The 26,118-nt window shown below is 39.4% G+C and overlaps 2 protein-coding genes and 5 non-coding genes across 12 annotated transcripts in view; 1 reads left to right on the top strand and 6 right to left on the bottom strand.

Annotated features, from left to right (window-relative positions):
- The window catches only part of LOC116933281, a 27,531-nt gene extending 1,413 nt beyond the window's left edge, over nt 1-26,118 (bottom strand). The window contains exons 1-15 of one of the 3 annotated variants that reach the window (XM_045175515.1): nt 26,003-26,118; nt 25,845-25,872; nt 25,661-25,778; nt 25,136-25,208; nt 24,952-25,010; nt 15,403-15,582; nt 15,242-15,333; nt 14,947-15,034; nt 11,728-11,911; nt 10,797-10,910; nt 10,633-10,730; nt 1,172-1,293; nt 513-957; nt 251-434; nt 42-189 (exon numbers count right to left, since the gene is read on the bottom strand). In XM_045175515.1, coding sequence (XP_045031450.1) covers nt 42-189; nt 251-434; nt 513-957; nt 1,172-1,293; nt 10,633-10,730; nt 10,797-10,876 — 1,077 coding nt within the window. In that variant the 5' untranslated portion in view covers nt 10,877-10,910; nt 11,728-11,911; nt 14,947-15,034; ... (5 more) ...; nt 25,845-25,872; nt 26,003-26,118. Of the gene's footprint in view, nt 1-41; nt 190-250; nt 435-512; nt 958-1,171; nt 1,294-10,632; nt 10,731-10,796; nt 10,911-11,727; nt 11,912-14,946; nt 15,035-15,241; nt 15,334-15,402; nt 15,583-24,951; nt 25,011-25,135; nt 25,209-25,660; nt 25,779-25,844; nt 25,873-26,002 lie in introns of those variants that run through there. The other 2 variants (XM_045175517.1, XM_045175516.1) reach the window with 2 other exon arrangements.
- Trnah-gug lies at nt 10,388-10,471 on the bottom strand. Its single transcript is given in 2 exon segments — nt 10,388-10,422; nt 10,435-10,471. It is a non-coding gene; the product is annotated as a tRNA-His (tRNA).
- On the top strand, nt 15,528-18,168 carry LOC116924615 (elongator complex protein 3). 4 transcript variants are annotated; one of them, XM_045175520.1, is made up of 12 exons: nt 15,528-15,630; nt 15,746-15,919; nt 15,975-16,064; nt 16,178-16,341; nt 16,411-16,450; nt 16,539-16,685; nt 16,740-16,877; nt 16,935-17,093; nt 17,163-17,246; nt 17,306-17,439; nt 17,524-17,656; nt 17,734-18,168. In XM_045175520.1, the coding sequence occupies exons 2-12, from the start codon at nt 15,752-15,754 to the stop codon at nt 18,118-18,120; spliced, it is 1,644 nt and encodes a 547-aa protein (XP_045031455.1). In that variant the 5' UTR covers nt 15,528-15,630; nt 15,746-15,751; the 3' UTR covers nt 18,121-18,168. The 4 variants fall into 4 exon arrangements, with proteins under 4 accessions (XP_045031455.1, XP_045031456.1, XP_045031454.1 ...); XM_045175521.1 differs by having other exon boundaries at nt 15,537-15,626; XM_045175519.1 differs by having other exon boundaries at nt 15,551-15,691.
- Nucleotides 18,539-18,622, bottom strand: Trnah-gug. The gene is given in 2 exon segments: nt 18,539-18,573; nt 18,586-18,622. It is a non-coding gene; the product is annotated as a tRNA-His (tRNA).
- Nucleotides 19,505-19,588, bottom strand: Trnah-gug. Its single transcript is given in 2 exon segments — nt 19,505-19,539; nt 19,552-19,588. It is a non-coding gene; the product is annotated as a tRNA-His (tRNA).
- Nucleotides 20,875-20,958, bottom strand: Trnah-gug. Its single transcript is given in 2 exon segments — nt 20,875-20,909; nt 20,922-20,958. It is a non-coding gene; the product is annotated as a tRNA-His (tRNA).
- On the bottom strand, nt 24,656-24,739 carry Trnah-gug. The gene is given in 2 exon segments: nt 24,656-24,690; nt 24,703-24,739. It is a non-coding gene; the product is annotated as a tRNA-His (tRNA).

Raw genomic sequence — 26,118 nt, 5'->3', positions numbered from 1 at the left:
TCCAAACAATAGACAATACAATTTAAAGTTCAATCTCATACCTGGATGATGGGTGGGGCAGAAGAAGTAGTGACGCAAGCGCCAGTCGGAGAAGCGAAACTACCCGACGGGAAAAACTTGGCGCAGCATTCGAAACTGTCGGCGTGAACGGCTGGCGACAAGATGCAACCGGCGATGATGTCCTCGCACCTTTAAATGCAATCAAATTAGCTTGATGTTTTTCATTAAATATTAACCATTGGCTTTTCACTTGAGTAAAGCTAATCGGAGAATTTCTGCGACATCTTGAATGCCTTTTTCGACGAGTATTTGATTGAATTTGGTCTCCAATTGGCGTTGTCTTTCCATATCGTGGACGAGCGAAGGTGACACGACAAAGAGCGACGTCATCAGTGTCAAGTAGGAGATCATCTCGGCTTCAACGAATCCCATTTCTGCGTTTAAAAAACAAAAAAACACATTTACTTTGAAATTGTTTGCTCACATCAAATCAATTCAATAAAAATATTTACCTTTGAGAAGGGTCAGATTAAAAGTGTTGGAAGTGCAAATGTGGTAGCTCGGGTGGTCGATCCGGTTATCCCGTTCCGTCTGCAACATCATTTCGCTATGTCCTGAAAAATTCATAAACGACGAAGCCGAGAAGTAAGTGGAGGTGGCCGTCAGGACGACGCCGACGATCAACGTGATCCTCCACACAATTTTGACGGGCACGGGTTGCGATTTATCGCCCAGGTGAGTCACGGCAGCGCACGAGGATCGTCCAGCAAACTCCGTCCATATGCAACTCTCTTCTTCTTTTTCTTCCTTCTCCGATTCGGCAAATTTGTTCGACTTGGGATTATCCATCGTCCAAACAATACGTCGAGGATTGCCTACTGCTCGCTTCTTCCACATAGTCAAGACTGTCATCCACCTGGGGGATGGACACCAAATAGGTTGGCATTTTTCTTGCGGCTATTGGTCCAATTATCGAACATGGTAGAGCGTAAAAAAGGGTTGGTGTATTAATCTATCCCCTCATTCATCACTTAACCCATTAGAACATAGTGCCCCCGCACTGGGGAATAAAAAAGGAGGGAGTGGGTACGCTTTTTTTTTTTGTTATTGCCCGGCTGCCGGGCAACAATATGGATCATGCAATTGCATTAAAAGCCGCAATATATTGTACCTTCTTTTGTTTTCTTCTCTGCTGACCTTTCCCGCAAGAAAATTTCAAAAATGGAATGACGTAATAAATTGTTTTGGTCCAACAATTTATTACGTCCTCGCGCGTACGTTTTTGTGCGTCTTCTTCAGCAGTTTACATTCGAATATGAAAATAGAAACATCAGCTAAAAATAAATGTCCATGGCTTGCTTATTTCACCTAAACGACACTCAATCGATATTTTAAAAACAAAACAAAAACAAACTGAGTAATTGGACATTTGCACTTAATCGTAGCCAATAAATCAATAAAGATCGTACATTTCCATCATTTGCACGTACGTAATAGCAATAAAAATGTACAATACGATCATATGTTTTTCGCAAAGTTATTAGATTAGACATTAACAATAGCCGGAAAAAATGGTGAACAATTCGGACCGGATGACCACCGGCTTTCCTGCCCCCCCTTTTTGCGATGGGAGGAAATGTGTGTGGGGGGGATTGATTCCTTCGATAGTGCATGAAACATACTGTTGCTGGTGTATAACAGCCTCGGTACGTATAACAGCCTCGGTACGTACAACAATAACACAAAAGGGAAGTCTAGTCTATCCGCCGAATGGGTCGATGATTGATTCGTTAATTGCATTTTGAAAGAAGAAGAGGAAAGAAAAGGGATCGACTTAGAGATTGCGAGCGTTGACGGACAGCGTGCGCCCTGTTTGAGCGATGGCGTTCACTTGAGCAGAAAACACGATCGAATATGAGAACAAAAAAAATAAATAAATAAAATGCATGAAATAGAAATACAAGGGGAGGAGAAAGGACGCCATCTAGTAAATAACTAGGCGAGATTTTTGTGTGTGTCGTTGCCGGACGTGTGTACCGAAGAGAGGGGGAGTTCAGAGTGGTCATGATGGAATAGGGCCGAAGAGAGAGTAAATACAAACAAACACTCGTTTATATGCCTACAATCCATGTCGTGTCCGACGATGATGATCAGCTTTTTTCTTCTTTTTTTTCTTTCATGCAGCAAAAAGAAAGAAAAAAAAAAAAACTGGGCCGTTTCCATCTTTTTGTTTGGGGCATCATCGATTTTGAATCGTCAACGCCGTTCGAACGATGGCCAAATACACACACAACACAACAATCGGATTGTCGCAATGAGCACAGGTCACGTGTCTGTGACGGCGTGCAGAGGAGCCTGAACTACTTTCCATAGGACAAAAAAAGAAAAGTGGGAGGAGGTAAGCGGAATATATGATGATTTATAAAGACATAAATCACATGGAAAAATAGCTAAACAAATCAGAAATATAGAAATATTCTCTTCACTTTTTTTTTTTATATCAACACAATCACCAGATGAAAATACGATCTCAAACATCCCCCCAAACCCGGCAAAACGGGAAATCGAGAGCCAATCATCCATCATGACGCCATTATTCACCCAACCATCCAAAACACTTCTTGCATATCTTTTCAGACATCAAACTTCTATTCAACTATTTTTATTTGATTTTACCCAGCAATCACATTTAAACCCATACTAAACTCCAAACGGCTATATATACATGTTCGCGGGAAACAAGAAGTTGATGATGGTTTGTTACAAGAGCGTGGCAGTGGACCGTGATCTCTTTCCGCGAGTCTCTCAACTACGAAAAACCTTGCTGCATCACGTGACGCAACAGGGGGACTTGATCATCGCCCTGATTTATGATGTTAGGTCCATTCGCTTTCATTTCGGACAATGTCGAGAGAGATATCTGTATATATATATATATAAATGATATATACGTTCTATCATGTCCAGTCTATTGAACGACCCCCTCGGATAAATTTTGGGATCGTTGCCAATCGCCGCAGTCCAATGAAAAAAAAAAGTTCATTAAAATTGATGGCATTAAAATCTATTGTCATTCGAGTCAAACGACAAGTGAATATCAGTTCCACTTAGGTGGACAAGAGGACGGCCAAAAATAAAAAGCGTAGAGGGGGGGAAAGAAAAAGACCGTCGAGGGAGGAAGAAGAAAGAAAAGCTAATCCGACAGGAGTTCGATGCTGTCCTCCGTGTGTGTGTGTGTGTGTTGAGCGCATTAGATTGGGACGTTACACGGACAAGTGCAGCTTTGTCGACGATCTCAAATCGCCCGAGCGTCGACCCATACAGCGAGCGGACAGACGGGAAAAGGATGTGAGCAAAGACATGTGACAGGCAGCTCTGACGACAGCTTGGGTTCTATGTCGCTGGACATGGTCCATCGACGGGAACATTTTTTTTTTTTTCATAAAAAAAAGAGGGGAACTTCATTCCGGATTATACTTTTTTTTTTTCTCCCTCTTTTAGCTCCTTCCGTACCGGAATATTACGCTGGATGAAAGTAACGCAAAAAAAAAAAGAAACGGACATACACAACACGAAAATAAGAAAAAAAAAAATAATATCAAATAGCTGAGAAGATTGGCTTATTCCGATCGGGCGTACGTTCGAAGACGGAAGTTCATTCGTATACATACAGATGCAGACACGCCCCATACTCTCGATGATATTGAGAGTATGGGGGGGGGGGTTATAGTAAAGACAAAAATACAACGACGAAATAAGAATTAAAAAAAATAATAAGAAGAAAAAAGAAAAACGTGGACGAGCCATTTTTGGTAGGACCGGCACCATCTTTATGGAGTTGTACACGTCCACACGACCCAATAATAATACATGTAAGGTTCCAGTCGAACGCTACTAGACAAAAGGCGCTAAAGGATCCGGATGACATTTACACACAGCACAAAAGAACACACAAAAAATAAATACAAAAAGAAGGGCCTATTGAGAATGTGGGCCGTGTGCGAGAAATGGCATATATTTGTTCCAGGACTTTGCTGGCAATGTGTCCGGTCGCTTATGAACACGGGCTCATACTCATACCATGTACTTAGGGGTTTGGAACGTAACGTTCATCGTACGCCGTCAGCCAAAAGAGGGCAATTTGATTGCGAGGATCGATTGTTATGTCTCTTCATTTTTGCTACCAACACATAGAAATTGGAAAAACTTAATGCTGGGCAAGAGATGTTTGCATCAATAGAACATGAGATCGACTTCAGGGAGTTTGATCTTGTGTGCATGACGGTCCCCAGTTCCCCTGGACTTGAAAGGTAAAATGAAAACCATTTGGCTTTTATTTGTAAGTCGGCCCGTAAGTAAAAAAGCTCTTTGTTATTATTTGAGTGTAGTTAAATAGTAATGGACGAAAAACATTTTTTTTTTGTTGTTGAAAGCTTTCAAACCTTAAAAGTTGGCTAAACTAGTTTCAGTTGCCATAACATTTCTTTTTGTAAGCATACGGTTTACAAAAAAAAAGGGAAAAATCATCAAAATGAAAAATACGTTTTGCAGTTGAATTGAATTCCAGAACGGAAGTTCAGTCCGTAAAGACCTTTTTCGTCAAAGAAAAAAGGAAAAAAAAAGAAAAAAGCAATTGCATTTGACATTATTGAAGATCCGGCGGTAGATTTTTAAACACACACAAAAATTCTCTTTTTCTCTTCATTTACATCTTTGCATAATATTATGCCACATCAAGAGAAATATCCCCTTTTTTGCTAAACGCTCCCTATATACACATCAACTTATTATTCCGGATGTTTGTTTCCAGCCTCCCCCTTTCTATTTTTAAGTTCAACTTTCGATTTCACTAGCGTAGATTACAAAAAAAAAAAAAAGAAAAGAGAGGCACATCTAGTCAGGGTGTCGAAGAGAATCTCTTCCCTCTATGCGTCAAAGAGCCACGCGTCACCACAGAAGAGAAGCAACAGACGACAAAGTGGATAAAGAGCATCAGTCCCCCCCCTCTCTCTCATCGTCTTATGTCGGAAACAAACACAAAAAGTCGTGCGGAGGGAAGAAGAGACGCTTTGAATGACAGCCAGCGAGAGAGCGGATAGACGCGAATCTTGTTTCTCCTCTATTCTCTACCCTCCACCTACCCTTCGATGTGTACAATGTCTGCGGGATGTGTGTGTGTGTGTGTGTACGAAACGAGAAATTGAAGGGCAAACTGTCGCAACTTTGCCTCTCATCTGACAGATGATTAATGAATTGTGAACGCTCCCTTTGCAGTCTCTCGTCGGATTACGTATTCCGCCGCAGCAACATGATGCCGATGCTAACCAGCCTCTTTTTGTGTGTGTGTTTGGAGAAAGAAAAAAAAAACGGGGGTCTTGTTATGCAACCAAATGACCTGCCATCAATTCAGAACAATAAAAAAGGAGGGAGGAACTGCTAGAATTGAAATAAACACAGCGTCCCTGCAAAATGGTTCTTCTTCCAACAGACAGATGCGACACATCTACTACCCCTCACTCCTCCTCCTCCTCCTCCCATAAGGTGTGACACAACAACTGGAGGACATGGATTTTATTACGATAGAATTACAGTATATATTTTTTTTAAATCCTGGACAGCAATCAAGTTCTTTACGTTAAGTGGATTACTAGATCTTTCACACTTCTGATTCGTTTGTTATCAACTTAAACGATGTAGAGCTATTAAAAAAAAAAAAGAGGCGAGATATTTGTGTGTCAATAGATGTGAAATGATTGTCAAGGAGCACCTGGGAAAATCTTGATGTCTTACGATGGATCATAAAATTCAACGTGATAAAAAAAAAGGAACTAAAAATAATTTTTTAAAAAATAGACAATAAACTTCTTTTGAGAGGGCGCAGATGTCAACGTGGGAAGTCTATAGAGGTCCTTACGATCTAACAGCATTGTACATCAAAACCGTAAAAAAAAAAAATCTAAAAAGAATATTCCGATTTTTAAGGACGAAGACGAACTGCCGCTATCTCTCGCAACGTTCCATTAAGTTGCATAAATAGATTCCATAAATATCGACAGGCTATAAAATTCGTTTGACTGCCCTGTTTACGTTATCAACATTGTCCACATCCCTCCACTTTTTTTAAAACTGAAATAAAACGAACTTTCATTTCTTTTAAAATCATGTTGGTCTCGAGCGCGGCAAAGTTTGAATGCGCTCAAAAGTTGCGGCGCTCGATTCAAAAAAAGAGACATTGAAAACGACCAGTCCCTCCTGAATTTTTCCACGGTGTCTATAAACACTTGGTCCTTAACATGCATAGCATCACCGTCTTCTCCCCCCCCCCCCTTATTTTATTTTTTTTTCAAAGTTTTAGTTGATGGTGACTTTGATGGTGGTCGTCCAAATCGATCCTACCCAACACTAGTAGACTATGTACCACTGGACTTTGAATGTGCGGGGCCTGGGCGCTATGGGCAATCGCTCGTCCCCCTATTGTCGCAAGATACGCTCAGCAGAAGCCATAACGCTCGACTTTGACGACCGGGGTAGTAAACATATACACACACACACACACAGCGACATAGACATACATTGAGAGGGAACGATGATGATTGCTCCTCGTCGCGGCAGCCAGAAAGCTGCCGCCGCTCGACGTCGTCACCGTCGTTATAGTACCTACTATATATAGAAGCCCCTCCCTACCCCGGCACATATAAAGATGGGGGTAGGATCGCCACCCTGCTCTTTCCGTGTATATATTTATGATATCAACATTGAGAGAGAAAGAGAGAGAGAGAATAGAGACTATGATTCAATCAACTTTTTTCTTTCCCATTTTTCTTGAACATTCGGCAAAGCGGCGGACGGTCGGACCCAATATGGAGCGTCTTTTCTTTTTTATTTGCCATCAGTTTTTTCCCTTCTTCTTCCTGGTTTTTATCTAGACATTGCGCGGTTTATTATTATGCTTTATCAATAACCATTTTGATGTTATAGACATACAGCACATCCGCCGCCCTTCTTTTTGTTGCGTCTACATGCCCGACGTGCTGCCTCATAGAGAGTGCCCCATTTGATGTATTCATGCGCAAAGGACATCAAAACCCGCGCGATATGACATTAAATCCTATAGATATCTGTTTCTGATGCATCGCATTTATAGTCACCAACCGCCGTAACAAGTTACGTTTTTTTTTCTTGCTCTTTTTTATTTTTTACGACACTAAGATTATATAGCGAAGCGAGACTCGTAACGCATTTCAAATCGAGAGTCCATTAGGGAGTTCGTTAACACAACGCGCAGCAATTACATCGTTATAATTCATCATCATGACATCGAATTCACCTAATTGACACCTAAACAAACAAACAAAAAATGAACCACCACCACCCCCACCCCCCACACCCAGCCCTAACGTTGTAATTGAATCGAGAAAGCTGTTGGGACGTCAAGTTATTATATCACGTCGAAACGAAGAGGCAGATACTTTAGACACATAAACGGTGGACCGACCCACTACGTAAGCGCGTATTGACTTGTCGTTGCATTTTCCTTTTCGGGGTCTCATTCCAGTCGATTAAATCCCATCCCCTACTCCTCCTCCCTTTCAAGAGTTTTTGATGTATAAACCTTCCCAGCATATATATATATACAGAGTAGTACAAGAAAAACGAGATAACATAGTGCTGTCCTTATATCATATAAGCTATAAGGATTTTGTTTTCCCTATTCGTCTTAGTTTCAGTTTTGTGCGCACGAGTTTTTACGACTAGCGGCGCTATCTATCTTAACGTATGAAGAGAGTTGGGTGCGCACGGTAGACGTCTAATAATATATGAGCTTCGGTTTGCCATCCGACGAACGAAAAATCCAGGCCTAACCACCACCACCGGACTCGGAAAAGGGACCTGCCCTCCCCGAATGATAGGGATCAAGCGACATATAGATATAGCCTACCAAACCCCCTCCCTATTCTCGGACTATGAAATAGATCTCTCGGTGTGTATTTCATCGCTTGATTATTGGCAAAACTGTTTAGTGCTGTAATTAAAACAAGTCAAGCTGAAATGGTAATATCTAACAGTCGAGACTGTTAGATATTTTCACTGCGGCAAAAGAAAAAAGAAAAGAAAAGTCTGACGTATTATGAGTTTTGTGGACCTTTCCCCTGTTAGTTTTACGATCGTTTCTTAACGATCCTTGGCGCTGATCCCGGAAGACATAATTAACTTTGCTCGATTGTGACTCGGCTTTTAATTAATTCAGCAAAAGGGATGGAACAGAGAAAAAGCAGAGTGACAAAAAAACGGAAGTTGGGATGCAAACTTCCGGCCGGAATAAATAATAACAATCCATCTCTGCATATACTGTCACTAGACCAGTACAAGCGTCTACATCATATCGAGATTAACATTACAAAAGGGTTAGGGCAACAACAAAAAAAAAAAATAGGAGGGTGTCGATTCTACCCCCTTGGCAAAGGTCCTCCAGCGATGGAGGGCCAGCGTAAAGAGTCGGGCAAACAAAAGAAGCACGCCGGACCATTATTGGTTCAATACACCCACTGCATTTTCTATCTACTATACATTCGTTTCGATACACCCGAATTGTGGCGACACGCTTTTTGGGTAATGGTCAAACCGCCTTTTTTGTGTGTGTGTGTGTGTGTGTGTTTACTACCCCCCCTCCTCCTTTTTTGTTGGTATACGTCGAAAGAGAGAGAAAAAAAAAGAGTTTGGATGAGTGGTGGACAACACGCTCCTATTCTTTTGTGATGACGATCCCTTTTCCGCTTCTAGGGTCCCCCACAATCTGACCGCGAGCGGGGCGCTTGATTTAAATAATATGATCACAACCCTTCGACGCTATGCGGACCCAAGTGGCCGACTGTAGATGGGCCACTTGATCGAATTGCATCATTTATCACCTGTCATTTATATTGGCCTCGGCCGCATACATTTGGTTACAAAAATAAATAAATAAAGGGGACGATTTGAATTACGGGAGAGAGAGCAAAATCGAGGCAGTTGATTTATTCATTCAAATTGAATGACGGTAAAAATTAAATGCACGTAAAATCAAAAAAGAATCAAATCAAAAGAAACCTGATCTTTAGATTTTCAAAAAAAAAAATAAAAGAGGGAAGACGATCGCAAACAATAAAAAAGTGTTTAATGAAGGTGAAATTCAATCCATGAAAGATCAAAGGACTAAACAAATAAAAAATATGCCTCAAACGATTCCATATGAGATATAAAACGAAATGTCATGAAACAGACTTTTAGTAGTCAGTTTTCATGACCAGCTTTTTCTTCTTCGAAAACAGGAGAACGTACAGTGCGTGTCACGCTAGGGTGAACATTTGCATGGCAAACGTGCAACAGAGACAAGAGTCTACTGAAAATGTCAGGGGGTTTTTGAAATGGCGGTGCCCTTCCCTCTTTCTTGAATGTTTATCCGTCACGACGCTCCCTTTTTTTTCAGCTGTTATTTGCCCCCGACGATACTGTCAAACTGTTATGTGTACTATGTCTCATCCGTACACTTTCATTCCCCTCTCTCTTATATGTATCGTCGATGAAGCTACTCGCCAGGGGAATTCAACCTGCTCTTATTCTGTGTGCCTTGGCGGACTCGAAACTGTCAGATGTTGAACGCCATCCCGGTGATTACCGCACTCTCTCCCCTACCCTACCCCCCCTTTTTCCACTCCTCTTCCCCTTTTCTTGTTGCCTATACCATTGCTGTTTGCATTCGTCGGGATTATTCCTTGTTATATACACACCCTTGCTCTAGCTCTTTCTTGTTTGTCAAAGACTGTCACACAGTCGACTATGTCAGTCTCTGTGTTTTCCATTAGCTCGTTACTTTGATCAAATATTACAGTCGACATGGTCGATTGATATCAACCCAATCTCTCTGTTTCTATCTGCGTACCTTCCAATATGGTCCACAACTTAACGCAGACATGGGGGGAGATGTTGTTGTTTTCCATCGTACAAAGTCGCAGATGGCGACGTACGTGAGCTACACCGAACAACAAGCAATACAAAACTTTTTCGTGTCAATTTGCATTTTATGCTAATGTTATTGAAGCATTTCGGATGCTGCCATACAAAAAGTGGAAAGCTTAATCGCTGTTTTGATCTTGGAATGAAAGAGGGACAACATCTTGCGACAGACATGCAACATCAACAATTTTATAACTCTGTTATTACCCTTCCTGTTTTGCGCCATCTTTTATCTAAAGACATAGGATTTTTTTAAAACCCATTTTGCCGCAACTGTCGAAAGAACTACGCCCATTTTCACGGCGATTCCTGATGAACCCTCCCAAAGAAACTTCTATTTAAAGGCAAACTCAACGATTAACACTCCCTGAATTTCTTGGCAACAAGAAAGAAGTGCCGTGACCAGGATTCGAACCTGGGTTACTACGGATCTATAGAACTCCACAACGTAGGGTCCTAACCACTAGACGATCACGGCTACAAACAATAAGAGCCCCGTTTTCAAACAATGAGAGTGGGGAAAATTATCTTAAACAACCTGTCCAGATCGCTGGATAATCAGATGATAGGTACAAATGCAACAAAGAAATACCTATAGATTCCAGCTAAAAGAATTTAGAAATATTTAAGATTTCCTACCTTTAACGGTAACGGAGCTTGCAGCGCGACTGTTCCTCTGGAACCAAGATGCTACGCCACGTGGGATAAAAGGATCATCGAAGTGCATCATCGATTTCCTAGATCAGATAAAACAGCAATTAGTCTAGCCATTTTTAGTAGATGAGAATAAGTTAATCTTTTACCTGAAACAGCTTTGCTTGTTGGTAAACTGAACCCACATGTTTCTGCAGTTGTAATGCTGAATGTCCTTGCACAGCTGCATTGTAAACTATCTTCAAATGCAAGCAAGGAAAATCCTAAAATTTCACAAATAGACTTTAGTTTGAAAATCTCAAGCATCGATTTAACTTATTGCATAACATGGCAGTGAATTCAGAACACATGAGGCAAAGACATGTGTTACCACTTTGCTCACCACTGCAGTTAGGCTGTAGGCCGATTTAGTTTTACCGTTTGTTAGCCAAACCCAAACGAAAACTATCAAGTCGGTTGTTCAAAAAAAAACACCTGTGTTGGGTTTCACAGTATGTACCTGACTACTGAAAGTGATTTTTTTTTTCCCAAGCTAATTGTGAATTCTGTTTTTCGAATGCACAGAGCTGAAAGCCATACTGCGATCAGAACAACGGTAACTACGAAATTCCTAGACACTTCACAAAACTTTAAAAATCAAATTCAAATAATGGTAATGAAAAAAAAACTTTGTGCACAACAATGACTGACAGGCACCAAGATGTGAAATTGGGCTGCTACTTCCAAAACAACCTTAGCATGCTAATACGTAACTTGTCCTCTTGAAAGTTCACGAACTGTTATGCAATTCTGTCTGGATTTCCATATACCTCAAGGCATGATGCCCAAACAGACACCAGGGAAAGGATTACTTGGGCCTTGCCTAACTACATGGACAAATACAGTTCAAGAAACTAGCCAAATTATTATCAACCATGTTTAAATACTTCATACCATCCCACATTATGGAAAATGGGAAAAAGACTGGCAAATACAATATAAAATTAACTCCATTTCAACTGAAACTTATTAAGATAAGTGTTTAACAGTAGAAAATGTTACAATTCAAATAAATCTAACTGAATTCAACTTCATACTTACAAATTTTAAAGTCCAGCACAAAAGAAGGCAAGAAACGTCTCCTTCCACGTTGCACACTTGCTGTTTTCTGCGAACTTTCAGGTATGCCCACGTTTGAGAAGGCGCGAAGATTCCGGAAACGACGAAAACAAAAGACGTTCGCGAAAAATTTTCTGCCACCTACTGGAGTTTCTCCCAATCATTACTGAAACAATAAAAAATCAAAACAAATTAGACGTTTCTTATTGGATCATTGTTTATATCACCTAAAACCTTTCCACGTATTAATTCAAACAGAAATTTACGAAACTGCAATAATAGTAAAACAAAATATTACAATGGACTGGTTTTTTTCCCCATTAACTATTAAACTTCTAATAAGCTCGTGTACAAATAGAGAATGCCAGTCAATACATCGTACAAAACGTCCAAAGAAATTGTGTTCCACTTTATTGTGTTTCATTATCGCTTTTTGCATCAGCAGTTCATTTTCTCAGAGAGATAAGGATTCTCCTCCATGCCATCGCAACTGTTGAACAGAATTACAGCATCTTTTGTGTAACACTTTTTTGTTGTAATGCAAGCATCACACTAAACCCTTAACAGGGCCCCAATGAAACCCCCTCAAACGCTGGTACTATCGTTGGTACGTAAAAAAAACATCGGCGCGATTCCTTGAATACATTGTACGGGTTATATCATCAAACACAATAGCGCTATAGACGAAAAAGACTATCAAATCAGAGCGACAACAAAACGACAACGATACAAGAGAAGATCCCACGTTTTCTAGTTCGCCCTTAATTTTTTTTCGCAAAAAAACCTTTTTCGTTTTTGACATAAAAAGTGAAAGGGATATCCGCTCTGGAGGGTTTGACGAGGTCATAATGTCTTTACGATGGTTTTTGATCGGCTGAGATTAGGGGAGAGCAAAAAAAAAAGTATATCTATAAAAAGAAAAAGAACCTTTTCTATACTTTGAATAAGACTCGATTGAAATCCATAAAAAACACGTGTTTTTTTTTCGTCATTTAGGGGAGGTAACAGTGGTGTGTTTGTGTGTTGCGAGACAGACCGAAAACAAGCCCTCCCCAACAGACTGAAAAAAAAAAGTAAAACAGCAACAACAAAAAATAGTATGTCCTTCCCAAAGTATAAAAGTACAAAACTGTCCTGACCCATAAAAGTCAACGGGATTGAATGTGTCGTAAAAATACGCACGCGGGCAGGGCAACGCAAGGCGCGTGTTTCATAGAAAGCCGGAAATGAAATGAGTCCTTTTATGCATTTTTTTTTTTTTTACCCTTCTATAAGTTGCAGAATCAAGACCACACATTGTATAGCCAAGATGACTGGCGCTACTTCATCCCTCTTTTTTCAGCGTCCATTGCGACGTGAATTCTCACGCAATCTGTTGCTATAAATTGATGATGGACCTGAAGTGAAGAGCTGAAGATATCTCTTCTTCATCACCCTACATGCACGGAGGGTCAAAGAGAGATAGGGGTGGAATCTTGAATCAAAAAAAAAATTAAAAAAGAGAACCCGAAGGTTTGAAAGAATTTAATGGCTCCGGCGTAATAAAAACGGGGGTCCGGTCGCCTGTATTTCTGAATTATTATCGCCCATCAATCCGTAGCAGACGTGCCAGCGAGCTGCTGCCACACGGAGACTTTGCGAATAAAGCTACCGAAGCTTTCTGATGCGCACAATCGTAAAAACAGAGAGAGACGCTCAGCGTCGTTTCGCGTAGCGTCCCCCCATTTTTTTGTTCTCCCCTCTTCCCTATTCGATCCACTCCCCACTTTCTAATAATAAAAAAATAAAAATCCCGTCAGAAAATTGATCGTATTGAACTTCAACACAAACGCCATCTAGTGACTGGCACTTTCTAAAATTACAATTCGGATAATTTCGGGGTGGATTAATCTCAATCTTAATTTCGTTTGAAGCATCAGAAACGGTAAGTGATTCTACGCAAAAGTGGAGACAGAACAAGACAACTTCTTTTTTAAAAAAAAAGGCATATCCTTTGTAGCTCGGTTTTCGCTTTCTTGTTATCGTTGTTGTGAAAGGTGGTGAATAATTTACGATTGCGGCGTCCTATCTTTGTTCGTTTCCTACGTCTTGGGAGAGCTCGTGATTGAATGTCGACTCGAATTCCGAACGATATACGTAAAGGGTAAAAGGGAAAAAGGACGCAGGGTGCGGGAGTTGTTATTGTGCTCGATGTCAAAGTTTCAGGCTGATTTGGCATCGGAGGCTTTTTCTTTTAGCTCATCCACCCCCCAGAGAGACATTCCAGTTATTGCGTCGCAGCAAAAAGGACGAAGAAGCAAAAGGCAGAATATAAAACTTCATGAAAAATGAAGATGACGGTACTTCTCGCTATAAGGCAAACATCGAACTGTGTCACGGACTTATTTAAATATTTTCAATACGGAAACGGCTCTCAATCAACTGCAGGAAAGAGACGGGGGAAAACGGGAAAAGGAAAACGTTTCTGAAAGGATGGCTCTGTCAGGCTATCATTTACATACATAGGGTCGACTTTGACTGATAAACAATCATTTCTTTGCTGTTGCTACTGCTTTTGCCAAGATCTTTTGATGTGTAGTCGTTCTAGCCGATGAGTTTAAGCGCAAAGCCCATTTTCAGCAATAGCTCCCCATACATTCAGAATCTATGCGCCTAATAGTTGCGGTCCATATGTTGGATGACAAAAAACGTTCTTAAAATTGTCTCTGGATATACTCGCTATGGCCATAAGAATAAATGCTTCGCCGAACAAAATTTTTCCGGTTCAAATTTACCTCGGGCCCAGCGGGAAAGCTATACAATATAATGATGTCTACCGTCTTGTTGCATAAAATGGAAGAGCTGCTACTTTCCAACCATGTTGCATAGAACGGGGCATACTAGCAAAATGTTAATTAATTAAAGACGTCTGCAAAGGAGTAAGGAAAATTTACATCTAAATTGTTAAATTAAAAATGAGATTGGAACTGAAGATGAGCGCAAACGACGAATTTGCATACCAAAAGTCAAAGAGGTTGAATGAGAAGAGAACTAGATAAACGGCCGTCACTGTTGGTTTAACGCGAGATACGGATTCTACTGAGAACTGAATGTGTTCACTATAATAAGGTGGCGGGTAAAAATTTCACACCAATTCATAGTTTCATCCCAGGGGTTTTCGCATATAAAAATAAAAAATGAAAAATGAAAAATTTTGCTTACCTTGACATTTTTATAGCGAATTCTTCTAGTTAAAAATGGCGTACCACCGAATGTTCAAATAGTCGTCTCGTCAAACGGAGATTTTTTACTGCGTAAAAAGTTAATAAAATAATTAAAAACTTGTGTAAACAGTATACTACTCATGTGAAAACAATATAACATGCACAAGACTATATAATAGATATATAACATGTTACAAAAAGTTGAAATCAAGTTTGGTTGGATATTCAATAAGTCAAACCCATATCACTCATGCCAAAGTAGCTTTTTAAAACTGTGATGGGAATGTTCTTACCCAAATATATTTTTGCTACAGCTGCATCATTTTTTTTTATTTGAAAGTTGTTGCATGTGTGATTGCTCTGGTCTTCATTCCTCCAATGATTTCTGCAAGAAATGCAATTAAGAAGAGTAACATTGACCTGAAGTCTTAAAACTTGTTATGATTTATCATACCTTACACATTTCTTTCAAAGGCCACAATATTTAACACTTTTTTCTTTGCCTGATGTCGCTGAATTCAACGTGTTTGAGCTGAAGATTTCTTCTTCGTTTAAACTTGTCAACATTCGTGTCGCAGCGCCAAAGATCTCAGGTGGTCCACACGTGTCAATTTCGTCTGCTGCATATTTTGGCCTAGAATTGTGAATTGAGATTCAGTTATTACGCTATTTATAATTTCTGGTTGTTATATTTATTATCGAACTTAATTAAATAACAACAAAAATATTACCGAAGGCTATTTGTACGATAACAAAAATTTTAAATACCAGACTTAAGCTAAGTTTTGTGTTTATAGGAAGTTATGGCTCCGGTTGAACGTTCTAAGTATTCCCTCATTGAGTTATCGGTCTTAGCAATTAGTGACATTATTCAAGAACTTCTAAAAGCTCATGAAAATGGGAAAGACCTCAATCTTAACAAAATAAAAACACAGATTTCTTCCAAATATGGATTGCCATCCACACCAAAGGTAAGTAAAAGCTTAGTGAACAATGCTCGACAAAACCTAAAATCTATTTTTCTAGTTGGTGGACATCATTGCTGCAGTACCCATAGAACATAGAAAAATTCTGGTTCCTAAGCTGAAAGCAAAACCAATTAGGACTGCTAGTGGGGTATGAAAAATTACTTGTTTACAACAAAAGTACAAACATTTGTTGTGTTGTTGTTGTACAAACAAAATCTGTTAAATTGCCCTGCTCACATTTATGCATTTATTCATTTCTAGATTGCAGTTGTAGCTGTTATGTGTAAGCCTCATCGATGCCCACACATTAACATGACTGGAAACATATGTGTTTATTGTCCTGGAGGGCCTGATTCTGACTTTGAGTATTCTACACAATCCTACACTGGTTATGAACCAACCTCAATGCGTGCAATTAGAGCAAGGTATCCTTTTGCATTGCTATGAAGCCTATTCAGGTTTTCTTTAAAAAATCCTTGACATTTTTCTGCTAGATACAATCCCTACCTTCAGACGCGTCAACGAGTTGAACAGGTAAAAATAGAAAATTAAACTAGTATTGTCACAATTTTTAATTTCATTTAAGTTTTCCTAAAACTGATTTTACATTTACTTTTTGTAGCTAAAGCAGCTTGGCCATAGCGTTGACAAAGTGGAATTCATTGTTATGGGAGGGACTTTCATGTCTCTTCCTGAGGATTACAGAGATTATTTTATCAGGAACTTGCACGATGCTCTTTCAGGTCACACAAGCAATGATGTCACTCAGGTAATATAAACTAACCCTGCTCTAGGTTTTTCAAACTAACATTTTACTTGATAGGCCGTTGAGTATTCTGAAAGAAGTCTAACTAAATGCATCGGAATTACGATCGAAACGCGACCAGATTATTGTCTTAAAAGACATCAGTCTGACATGTTAAAATACGGATGCACGCGGTTGGAAATCGGTGTTCAATCAGTAAGGTCACGGTTTCTATTTTCGTGCTTATGTTTCGTTAATTTCCCTTTACTTTAGGTTTACGAAGACATCGCACGAGACACAAACCGCGGACATACAGTTAAGGCTGTGTGCGAAAGTTTTCATTTGGGAAAGGATTCAGGTTTCAAAATCGTTTCCCATATGATGCCGGATTTGCCAAACGTCGGATTAGAGCGAGACATTGACCAATTCATCGTAAGTCCCCCCCATATTCTTTTGGAAACGAAACAAAATTCAAAGATTCTTTAAATTCTACGGTAACAGGAGTTTTTCGAAAATCCTCTCTTTCGAGCCGATGGATTAAAAATTTATCCCACACTGGTTATCCGCGGCACTGGCCTGTACGAGGTAACTTTATTTTAGTCTGGCCATCCTGGAAAACCTACAATTTTAATTTCATGTCCTAGCTCTGGAAAACAGGCCGTTATCGCTCCTACCATCCCAATGTTTTAGTCGATCTGGTAGCAAAAATTTTAGCTCTAGTACCACCATGGACCCGTATCTACCGCGTACAACGAGATATTCCAATGCCACTCGTAAGGTAAGGTATCAAAATCATAGCTGGTATACAAGTATCTACCTTTCTCTATCCATTTAAGCTTCCATTGAAATTTTCTGATTACAGCTCCGGAGTTGAAAATGGAAACCTCCGTGAATTAGCATTAGCGAGGATGGTAGAGTTTGGTATAGACTGCAGAGATGTCCGAACTAGAGAAGTAGGAATTCAAGAAGTGCACCACAAAGTCCGCCCTTACGAGGTAAGATAAAATAGAAATTCATCGATGTGAATTGGATGTTCTCATGACGATTTGCATTTTCTGGTTTTAACTATTAGGTCGAATTGATTCGTCGTGATTACGTTGCCAATGGTGGATGGGAAACTTTTCTGTCTTACGAAGATCCTGAACGTGATATCTTGATTGGTTTACTACGATTGCGCAAGTGCTCATCACAAGCTTTCCGCCCGGAATTACAAGGAGGAGTTTCAATTGTTCGCGAACTGCACGTGTATGGTAGCGTGGTGCCGGTTAGCGGTCGAGACCCAAGAAAGTTTCAACATCAAGGTTTTGGAACGCTTTTAATGGAAGAGGCGGCACGTATTGCCAAAGAGGAACACAAGTCCTTCAAAATAGCTGTCATCTCGGGAGTAGGGACACGAAATTACTACCGCAAATTGGGTTATCAACTTGAGGGTCCCTACATGACGAAGTTATTAAATTAACTCCCTGAAACTCTTGTTTTAAAAAAAATACATGCTTTTTGGAATATACTCGATTTTTGCTTGTCCTTTTTTACGTACTTTTCTGCATCGCACATTCTTTCGTCAGCACAAATTCATCAAGCTAGTTAAGTGAAAAACATACAAGGCTTTAAAACTGAAGAAATTTCTAAAGGATTTCATGTATCCTTCAGAGTAAAAGAAACATGGGAAAATCGGCAATTCGCAGTGAAAGTCGTGGGCTGAATAGCAAACAAATTTGACCAAGATCATTCAAAATGGAACACAACATGTCCGATTAAAACTGATCGGCCAAAGTTAGAACATCGTCGCCAATGTTAACTCGCAAATAATTAAGTCTAGCCCACTGGCATAAGCAATGTTTCCAATAAAAGCTCATGATTGGGATATAAAACAATCGTGCCGTGACCAGGATTCGAACCTGGGTTACTACGGTTTCGCAGACCTCCACAACGTAGGGTCCTAACCACTAGACGATCACGGCTGATACTCAGGTATCAAAAACAGATATCAAATCAATTTTCCTGACTTTTTCGGCTATTTCCACCAAAATATCCCTAGACATGCTTGCCAAACGGAACAAAAATTCAAGTTTAGCTATTTGCTAAAGAAAATTGACTTTTCTGTGCGTACACGATTGTAATGCGATTACCGTTAAAGATTCAAAAAAATCAATGTCCTCTAGTTAATATTTATCATTTTCCGATGTAAATTTTCATTTTTTTTATTTAGTTATTCTGGTGACATGAAAAAAGAGAATTACAAGAAAGTAAAAGGACAGGTTCGATCCTATAGACGGCGCGCAATGTCTACCAATTATACTTTTATCCGTCGCTTCAGTTTTACTTCTTAATCACGATCACCTTGGCAATGGGTTTCGATCGATGACAATTTTCTGCACTTTAGCGAATTTCTTGCTCATTGAGCCGGACGGTAGCCAACACCTCGTATTACGGTAGACACTTTAATTGTCATAAATCGTCCCTGTACTCAGCCCCCCATGTGCAGGGGTTACAGCAGATTGCCTGTCTGCCGGCTAATGAAAGTGGCAATAATATTTTACTGAATATTTTTCTTGAATAGCCAATCCATGCTAGGGTTTCGCGTGAACATCAAAAGGCTAAAATTTGACTGAAATGGAAATTCACGGAAGGGGCAATTCACAAACGGAAATGTAAATGACACAGGTTTAATTTTTGAAAAGGCAAAGTTGATTCATTCAAAGGATTTTGCGAAATTAATTGATCAACAAAACGCAATCTTGTTATCTCGCGTATGGATAAGGCTAAACAGTCACGATTTTTCCCGCAATGAAGTGGGTTTACTTTTAACGTCGCACGGATTCAATCGATAAAAAGAAGGTTGATGCCGTGACCAGGATTCGAACCTGGGTTACTACGGGTTTGCAGGACTCCACAACGTAGGGTCCTAACCACTAGACGATCACGGCTTGCAAAATAATAAAGCTATCAACCGAAAAATGGTTGCGGAAATGAATTTACTATCCTTAACGACTATTGAAATTACGAATATGGCAAATCTAGACATTTAAATTAAGAAAAAACGAATAAAAGTTTCTCGATTTGGAAATTCTTTTTCCGTTGGATACGGTTGTTTTGTTTGCAAAAGTGACACCTAGTTTCAGAGCTGAGAGTTTTAAAGTTCTAACTGCAAAAACATAAAATAGATAAAAGAATAAAATGCCTGTATCGCCCTACACTGGTGAGTGTTATCTCATTTTTTGTTAGGTAACACAATGGCGTTCAACATACGACGAAAAACAAAATTTAATGAATAAAACATGAAAATTCAACGTTCACCTCTCGATCGAAAATAGGAAAACTTTGACTTCTTTCAAATTCAAACGGTTCTTTTCAATTAATAAAAAAGTTCAACGTTTAAAAGAATGGGTTCGATCTAAGAATCCCAGGACAGGTACACGGCATATTATGGAAATTTTGTTGACGCTTACCTCCACGCTGTCTTTCCTCCGCCAGAGGAATCTGGCGGCGGAAAGACAGCGTGGAGGTAAGCGGGACGGAACCACGTGCACGTGCGGCTCCGTCCTGAAAATCCACCAGTTCAACAACCGCAACCAAATTCCTAGACGTTCCCGTTCTCAGCCCCCCCGAAGCAGGGTTATAGTAGTTTGCCACACTACCAGCTACTCTGACTGCAAGAAAAGGGGATATCTATTACCTTGCGAGTGTGGCGTTAACGCCCTTCCATATCGACACGGTGGCTATTCGCCCCATGCGTATATACAAAAAGGTATGCAAATAAAAATAAGATGTTTTTTTAAGACTCGTGAATTTTAAATTGCAGGTATGATCAACAGGTTCGTAAAACATTCCCATAAATTTACTACTTCGAAAGGAATATGCATTTTTACTTTTTAAAAATCCATGCTAGGGTTTCGCGTGAACATCAAAATTGTAAAATTTGACTGAAATGGAAATTCATGGAAGGGGCAATTCACAAGCAGAAATGTAAATGACACAGATTTAATTTTTGAAAAGGAAAAGTTGATTCATTCAAAGGATTTTGCGAAATTAATTGATCACCAAGTTTGAAAACCTTGGAAACAGAAAGCTTTTCAATCTGCGTCATTTAATGTCGTAAAACGCAATCTTGTTATCTCGCGTAGGGATAAGGCTAAACAGTCACGATTTTTCCCACAATGACGTGGGTTTACTTTTAACGTCGCACGAATTCATTCAATAACAGGAAGGTTGATGCCGTGACCAGGATTCGAACCTGGGTTACTACGGGTTTGCAGGACTCCACAACGTAGGGTCCTAACCACTAGACGATCACGGCTTGTAAAATATTTAAGCTATCAACCGAAAAATGGTTGCGGAAATGAATTTACTATCCTTAACGACTATCGAAATTACGAATATGGCAAATCTAGACATTTAAATTAAGAAAAAACGAATAAAAGTTTCTCGAATTGGAAATTCTTTTTCCGTTGGATATGGTTGTTTTGTTTGCAAAAGTGACACCTAGTTTCAGAGCTGAGAGTTTTAAAGTTCTAACTGCAAAAACATAAAAGATTTAAAAGAATAAAATGCCTGTATCGCCCTACACTGGTAAGTGTTATCTCATTTTTTGTTAGGTAACACAATGGCGTTCAACATACGACGAAAAACAAAATTTAATGAATAAAACATGAAAATTCAACGTTCACCTCTCGATCGAAAATAGGAAAACTTTGACTTCATTCAAATTCAAACGGTTCTTTTCAATTAGTAAAAAAGTTCAACATTTAAAAGAATGGGTTCGAACCTGGAACTCGGCAAATTATGGTAATAACGGTAATTATGGTTTGTTGACGCTTATTTAAATTCTTGTGCTTATTTTTCAGTGTTTTTCATAATGCTTTGTTTTTGTGGACGGAACCGCGTGCACGTCCGGTTCCGTCCTGAACAGCCACCAGTTCAAGAACCGGTTAAACTATTACTAATGGTCCCCATTCTCAGCCCCCCAGAAGCAGGGTTATAGTAGTTTGCCACACTACCAGCTGCTCTGACTGCAATAAAAGGGGATATCTATTATATTGCGAGTGTGGCGTTAACGGCCTTTCATATCGACACGGTGGCTATTCGCCCCATGCTTATATACAAAAAGGTATGCAAATAAAAATAAGATGTTTTTTTAAGACTCGCGAATTTTGAATTGCAGGTATGATCAACAGGTTCGTAATTACTAGAATCCCCCCCCCCCTATTGCTTCTAAAATGTACTGAAATGTCAAACAAGAAATTTTCTACAACCGGGGAAATTTAGACGTTCACATTTCAATGATGGTTTCGTGAACTAAACGTGAACATTGATGGCCGATGAGCCACATGACAGCAAAACGGACACTGGCAGAAAGCGCTAACAAAACATTCCCATAAATTTACTACTTCGAAAGGAATATGCATTTTTACTTTGTGCGAAAACAATTGCCATTTTTTTGCACGAGCGAAAAATAGCAAACAATTCCGAGCGATTCCTTTTGCCATTTTTTTTTTCGACAAAAAAATGCCAATTGTTTGAAAAAATTCATTTTCGGATCACCTGATTTTTCCTTAGAAGCAGAAACGAAATTTTCTATAAAAAAGATTTCATAAAAGTACAGGTTCGATCCTATAGACCAATCTCAGCGACTTCCGGATCCCCTTGTCTGCCGTTGCGGTATTCACGGGACCTGAATTCAGCGAAATCACTGACCGCCAACGAAGCAGACCTTCGGTCACTCCCCACGAGCCGGACATCGAACTCAAGGGTCTGTCCACTAAGACGCAATCAATTAGTCATAAACCGTACCTGCACTAAGCTCCCCAGATGCAGGGTTACAGCAGTGCGCCACGCTGCCGGCATTCTGATTGCCAACAATTCAAATGTATACGTACCCCAACTGGCAAAGAAAATGTTAAAAAATCGTCATTTATGTGATCTTGCAATTCTTGAAAACCCAATTTTTTTTTTAATATTAAAAAAAGACGTAACCCCCCTCAAAAAAAAAAGCACGACTGGCATTTAAGATAAATGTTTTAAAATCAAATTAGCCCCTTTTGTCATACGGTATGAACAAATCCCACCCATACTTCTTGAATTTCACACAATGACGTCATCGTTGTAACGCAAGCTGTCTGCAAATGATGCAGGGCTCCCTTTGTCATTCTTGAACCACTGTTCTCGCGCAATACGAAACCCATATTTTCGATCTGACCGATTATCGTAATCGAGCCACGTCGAATTTTCTGCTAGATCCTTCTGGATCGAACCAGCGACTTACTTGGCTATGGGGTGCAACGATGGATGGGAATTGTCAAAAACAAAGTAGGTCATTCAAAAAAATAACACTAGATTAATTGTTCAGGTATTAATCAAGAAACGAATGCAAATAATTGAAACCCAAAACGTGGTAGTTTCGATACGATTTTTAAAAAGGGAATTTGTTAATACAAGAAAACGTTATGTTTAAACTTTCGTTCCTTCTTGATTCACAAATTTAAAAAAAAAATATAAATAATCCGACAGATAAGAATTGTGTGGAACAGTTTGGCTGTTGCAATTATTTCTCCTATAGTTGGGCGATACGTGAGCACGTCCACCAAAATCATTGAAAAAAAAAAGGTGTTCCCCTGTGAAATTTGATGCTGGAGACGAATTACAGACGTTTTAAAAATTGTACAACGAGTTAGCCTAGCTGACGCATTCTCAAAACAATACGGTGTCATCATTTTAAAAGAAAGGCGAAAAGAAGAAAATGAAAATGAATTTCAAGTGACGCAGTTTTGGCAACAAAGTGGCAATTTTCAAGATTTCACTTGCCACGGAAGACAAGATCAGCTTAAGTTATATGACAAGTTCAGTCTTGATGAGTTTTGTAAGGTGATTAATGTCAACATGTAGGGCGAAAACAGAAGTTAGAAGACATCAATTTTGGCAAAAAACATTAATTACTACATCAACACAAATGTAAATGGATCCGGTCAAATCGAGAAAAATCATTAGAGAATCATTAATGACGCTTGCACTGCTGCCAGGAGCCATTTTACTAGACAAAGAAAAACAAAGCGTGTACATAACAAATAGTCTTATCTGACTACCCGGGGTCTTGTCTAATCTTATTTATCTTATCATTTCTACGTTTAACGAGTAAAACAAAGAACAAGGCAGTTCTCATCGAAATGCAAAAAAATCACACACGCAAGAAAGTTATCATGTTGATGCGATCAATTACGTGACGGTATTATGACCGTAAAAAAAAACACACCTTCAAAAGAAAATACGAATACAAGTATTCAGGATAGGGACCCCATCCTAGAAGACAGTTTCCTGCAAGCCATAATTCAGCATACGCCACGATTTCTTTTAAATTTTCAAAAATTCCCCTTGAATAACGTTATCAAAGACCTCCCAAGAGTAAGGAACTTATGCTGGGCAAAATTTTCGAATCTTTCCCTAGTTATTCATTTTAAAAAGTTTTTTCGTAAGCAAAAAAATTTCGGCTGATTCCCGTCATTTATTCAGTACAAGGAGAACAAAAACAAATTGTAAAACAGAAAAGGAAAAGAACAGGTTCGATCCTATAGAAGCAACATAATGTCTGCCTGGCCCCTTCCGCTACTCTACAGTCGCTGCGCCGAACAACGTCACGTGACATGCGAGACGCTGAGTCCTCCGAGGAATCTCTGTCCCTCGACGGCAGCGATCCGGACGTAACGACCACCGCGTGACGCCAGGTGTGCATTACGTACATCATAAACCGTTCCTGAACTAAGCTCCCCGGAAGCAGGGTTACAGCAACGCGCCACGCTGCCAGCGGTAGAAAGTTGAGTAGATAAGAAATGTATCTAATTTTTCTGCGTTCTATTCACGGACAATTCTGCTAATACGTACACACTACTTGAAACGCATCGGTTGCTTCTCCAAAGGTAAACTAGTTAAACTGATTTGATTTTCCTGAAGCACTCAACTTTAAATTACACTGCGGTGCAATATTTGTTAGAAAAATATGAGAATGCCGTGACCAGGATTCGAACCTGGGTTACTACGGTCTTGCCGGACTCCACAACGTAGGGTCCTAACCACTAGACGATCACGGCTTACTGATCAAAATGCCAAATGAAATTCAATTAAAAAACTTTAATTAACGGATACGGGAGGCAGGCCATCCCGACAAACAGACAGGTTGCAAATTCTTTCTTTAAAAGCACTACGCAACGATGATTTACTAGAAGCTAAAACAGCATCAACTGCCCGATCCATTTAAGAACTATTTAAAGTCATGCTATAAGTTTAATGCGTATTTTCCTACCGTGATTGCGAGGATGATGGCAGAACTGACTTGTGGCTGCAGCGAGTACGAGGTCACACCTATTGAGTCAGAGAACAAATTTATTATCAAGCAAAAACAAACACTTTGGATGTAACAGAATGTGTAAATATAAGAAGTCCGATTGAGATACAAGATATTGTTCGTACAATAAAAAAAAACTTACTTATTGTAATGACTGCGTGTCGCGTTATCCCTTGCAGATTCTATTCCTCCACGTCTCTAAGCAAGAGTGACACCTTTGCAAAACAAGACAAAAATTACACATTAATACATTAATACATTAAAAATGTTAAACAATACAAAAATAACTAATGAAAGGATTTTATATGAAGTGACTCATTTTTTTGCCTGTGCTGTGGATTTTGAAAAAAAAAATTTTTTTCTATACATTCTGCCTAGTTTAACTTCACGTTCTCGAATTACTACCAAGATCGATAATATTATGCCAAAATCATTCGTGATGTGTCTCTCAATGCAGGACTATGGTATGCCACACTATTAGTCAACAAATTCAACAAGTTTTGTCTGTTGGCTAAATGTTACTTCCTGTTGCAACGTATGGTAGGGGGAATTAGGTAAAAATTTTTGACAGACTTCAAATGACTTAGCAAACATAGTGATTACAGAAGTGGGAGTCATGTTAAAGGATACTGTGATAATATACCTTAGAATCATACAAAATGTGTACCTGAAGTTAGTTGCTACTTTTCATTGGGTTTTCCTGTCTTTGGATAAGGAAGTGTAATTGAATTTTTGCTGCTCAGTCTTCGTTGGACAAAGCATGCCAATTTGTACCAGAATAAGCCCTCAATGATTAAGAATATGTCAACAGCAGGTCAGGTTAGGTGACAATTATATCATAATTAAGGTACCTGTAAGTTCCAAAGGCTAAAGGCAGTCCTTAGTGGTTTACAAAACGCACGTGTAAATCCCAGGACAATTTGAGATCATAGTAAGAGAGAAGACAGGTTAGAGGTTACACAAATATAGATAGATAATCATTTTAAATTCTAAATAAGCTTACACTTACTCATTTGTGGTCAAGGTATTCAAGCTCCAGAAACAAGAGAAAATCAAATACGTGTCTATTTCTTTGTCTGACCATGGTCTGACCATCGATCAGGTCATGTCTTTTTTCCAAGAAGG

This window comes from Daphnia magna, linkage group LG6, assembly GCF_020631705.1.
Source record: "Daphnia magna isolate NIES linkage group LG6, ASM2063170v1.1, whole genome shotgun sequence".
Classification (NCBI taxonomy): Eukaryota; Metazoa; Arthropoda; class Branchiopoda; order Diplostraca; family Daphniidae; genus Daphnia; species Daphnia magna.
The sequence above is the reverse complement of the archived record's forward strand: the minus strand, read 5'-3'. Positions and strand labels throughout refer to the sequence as shown.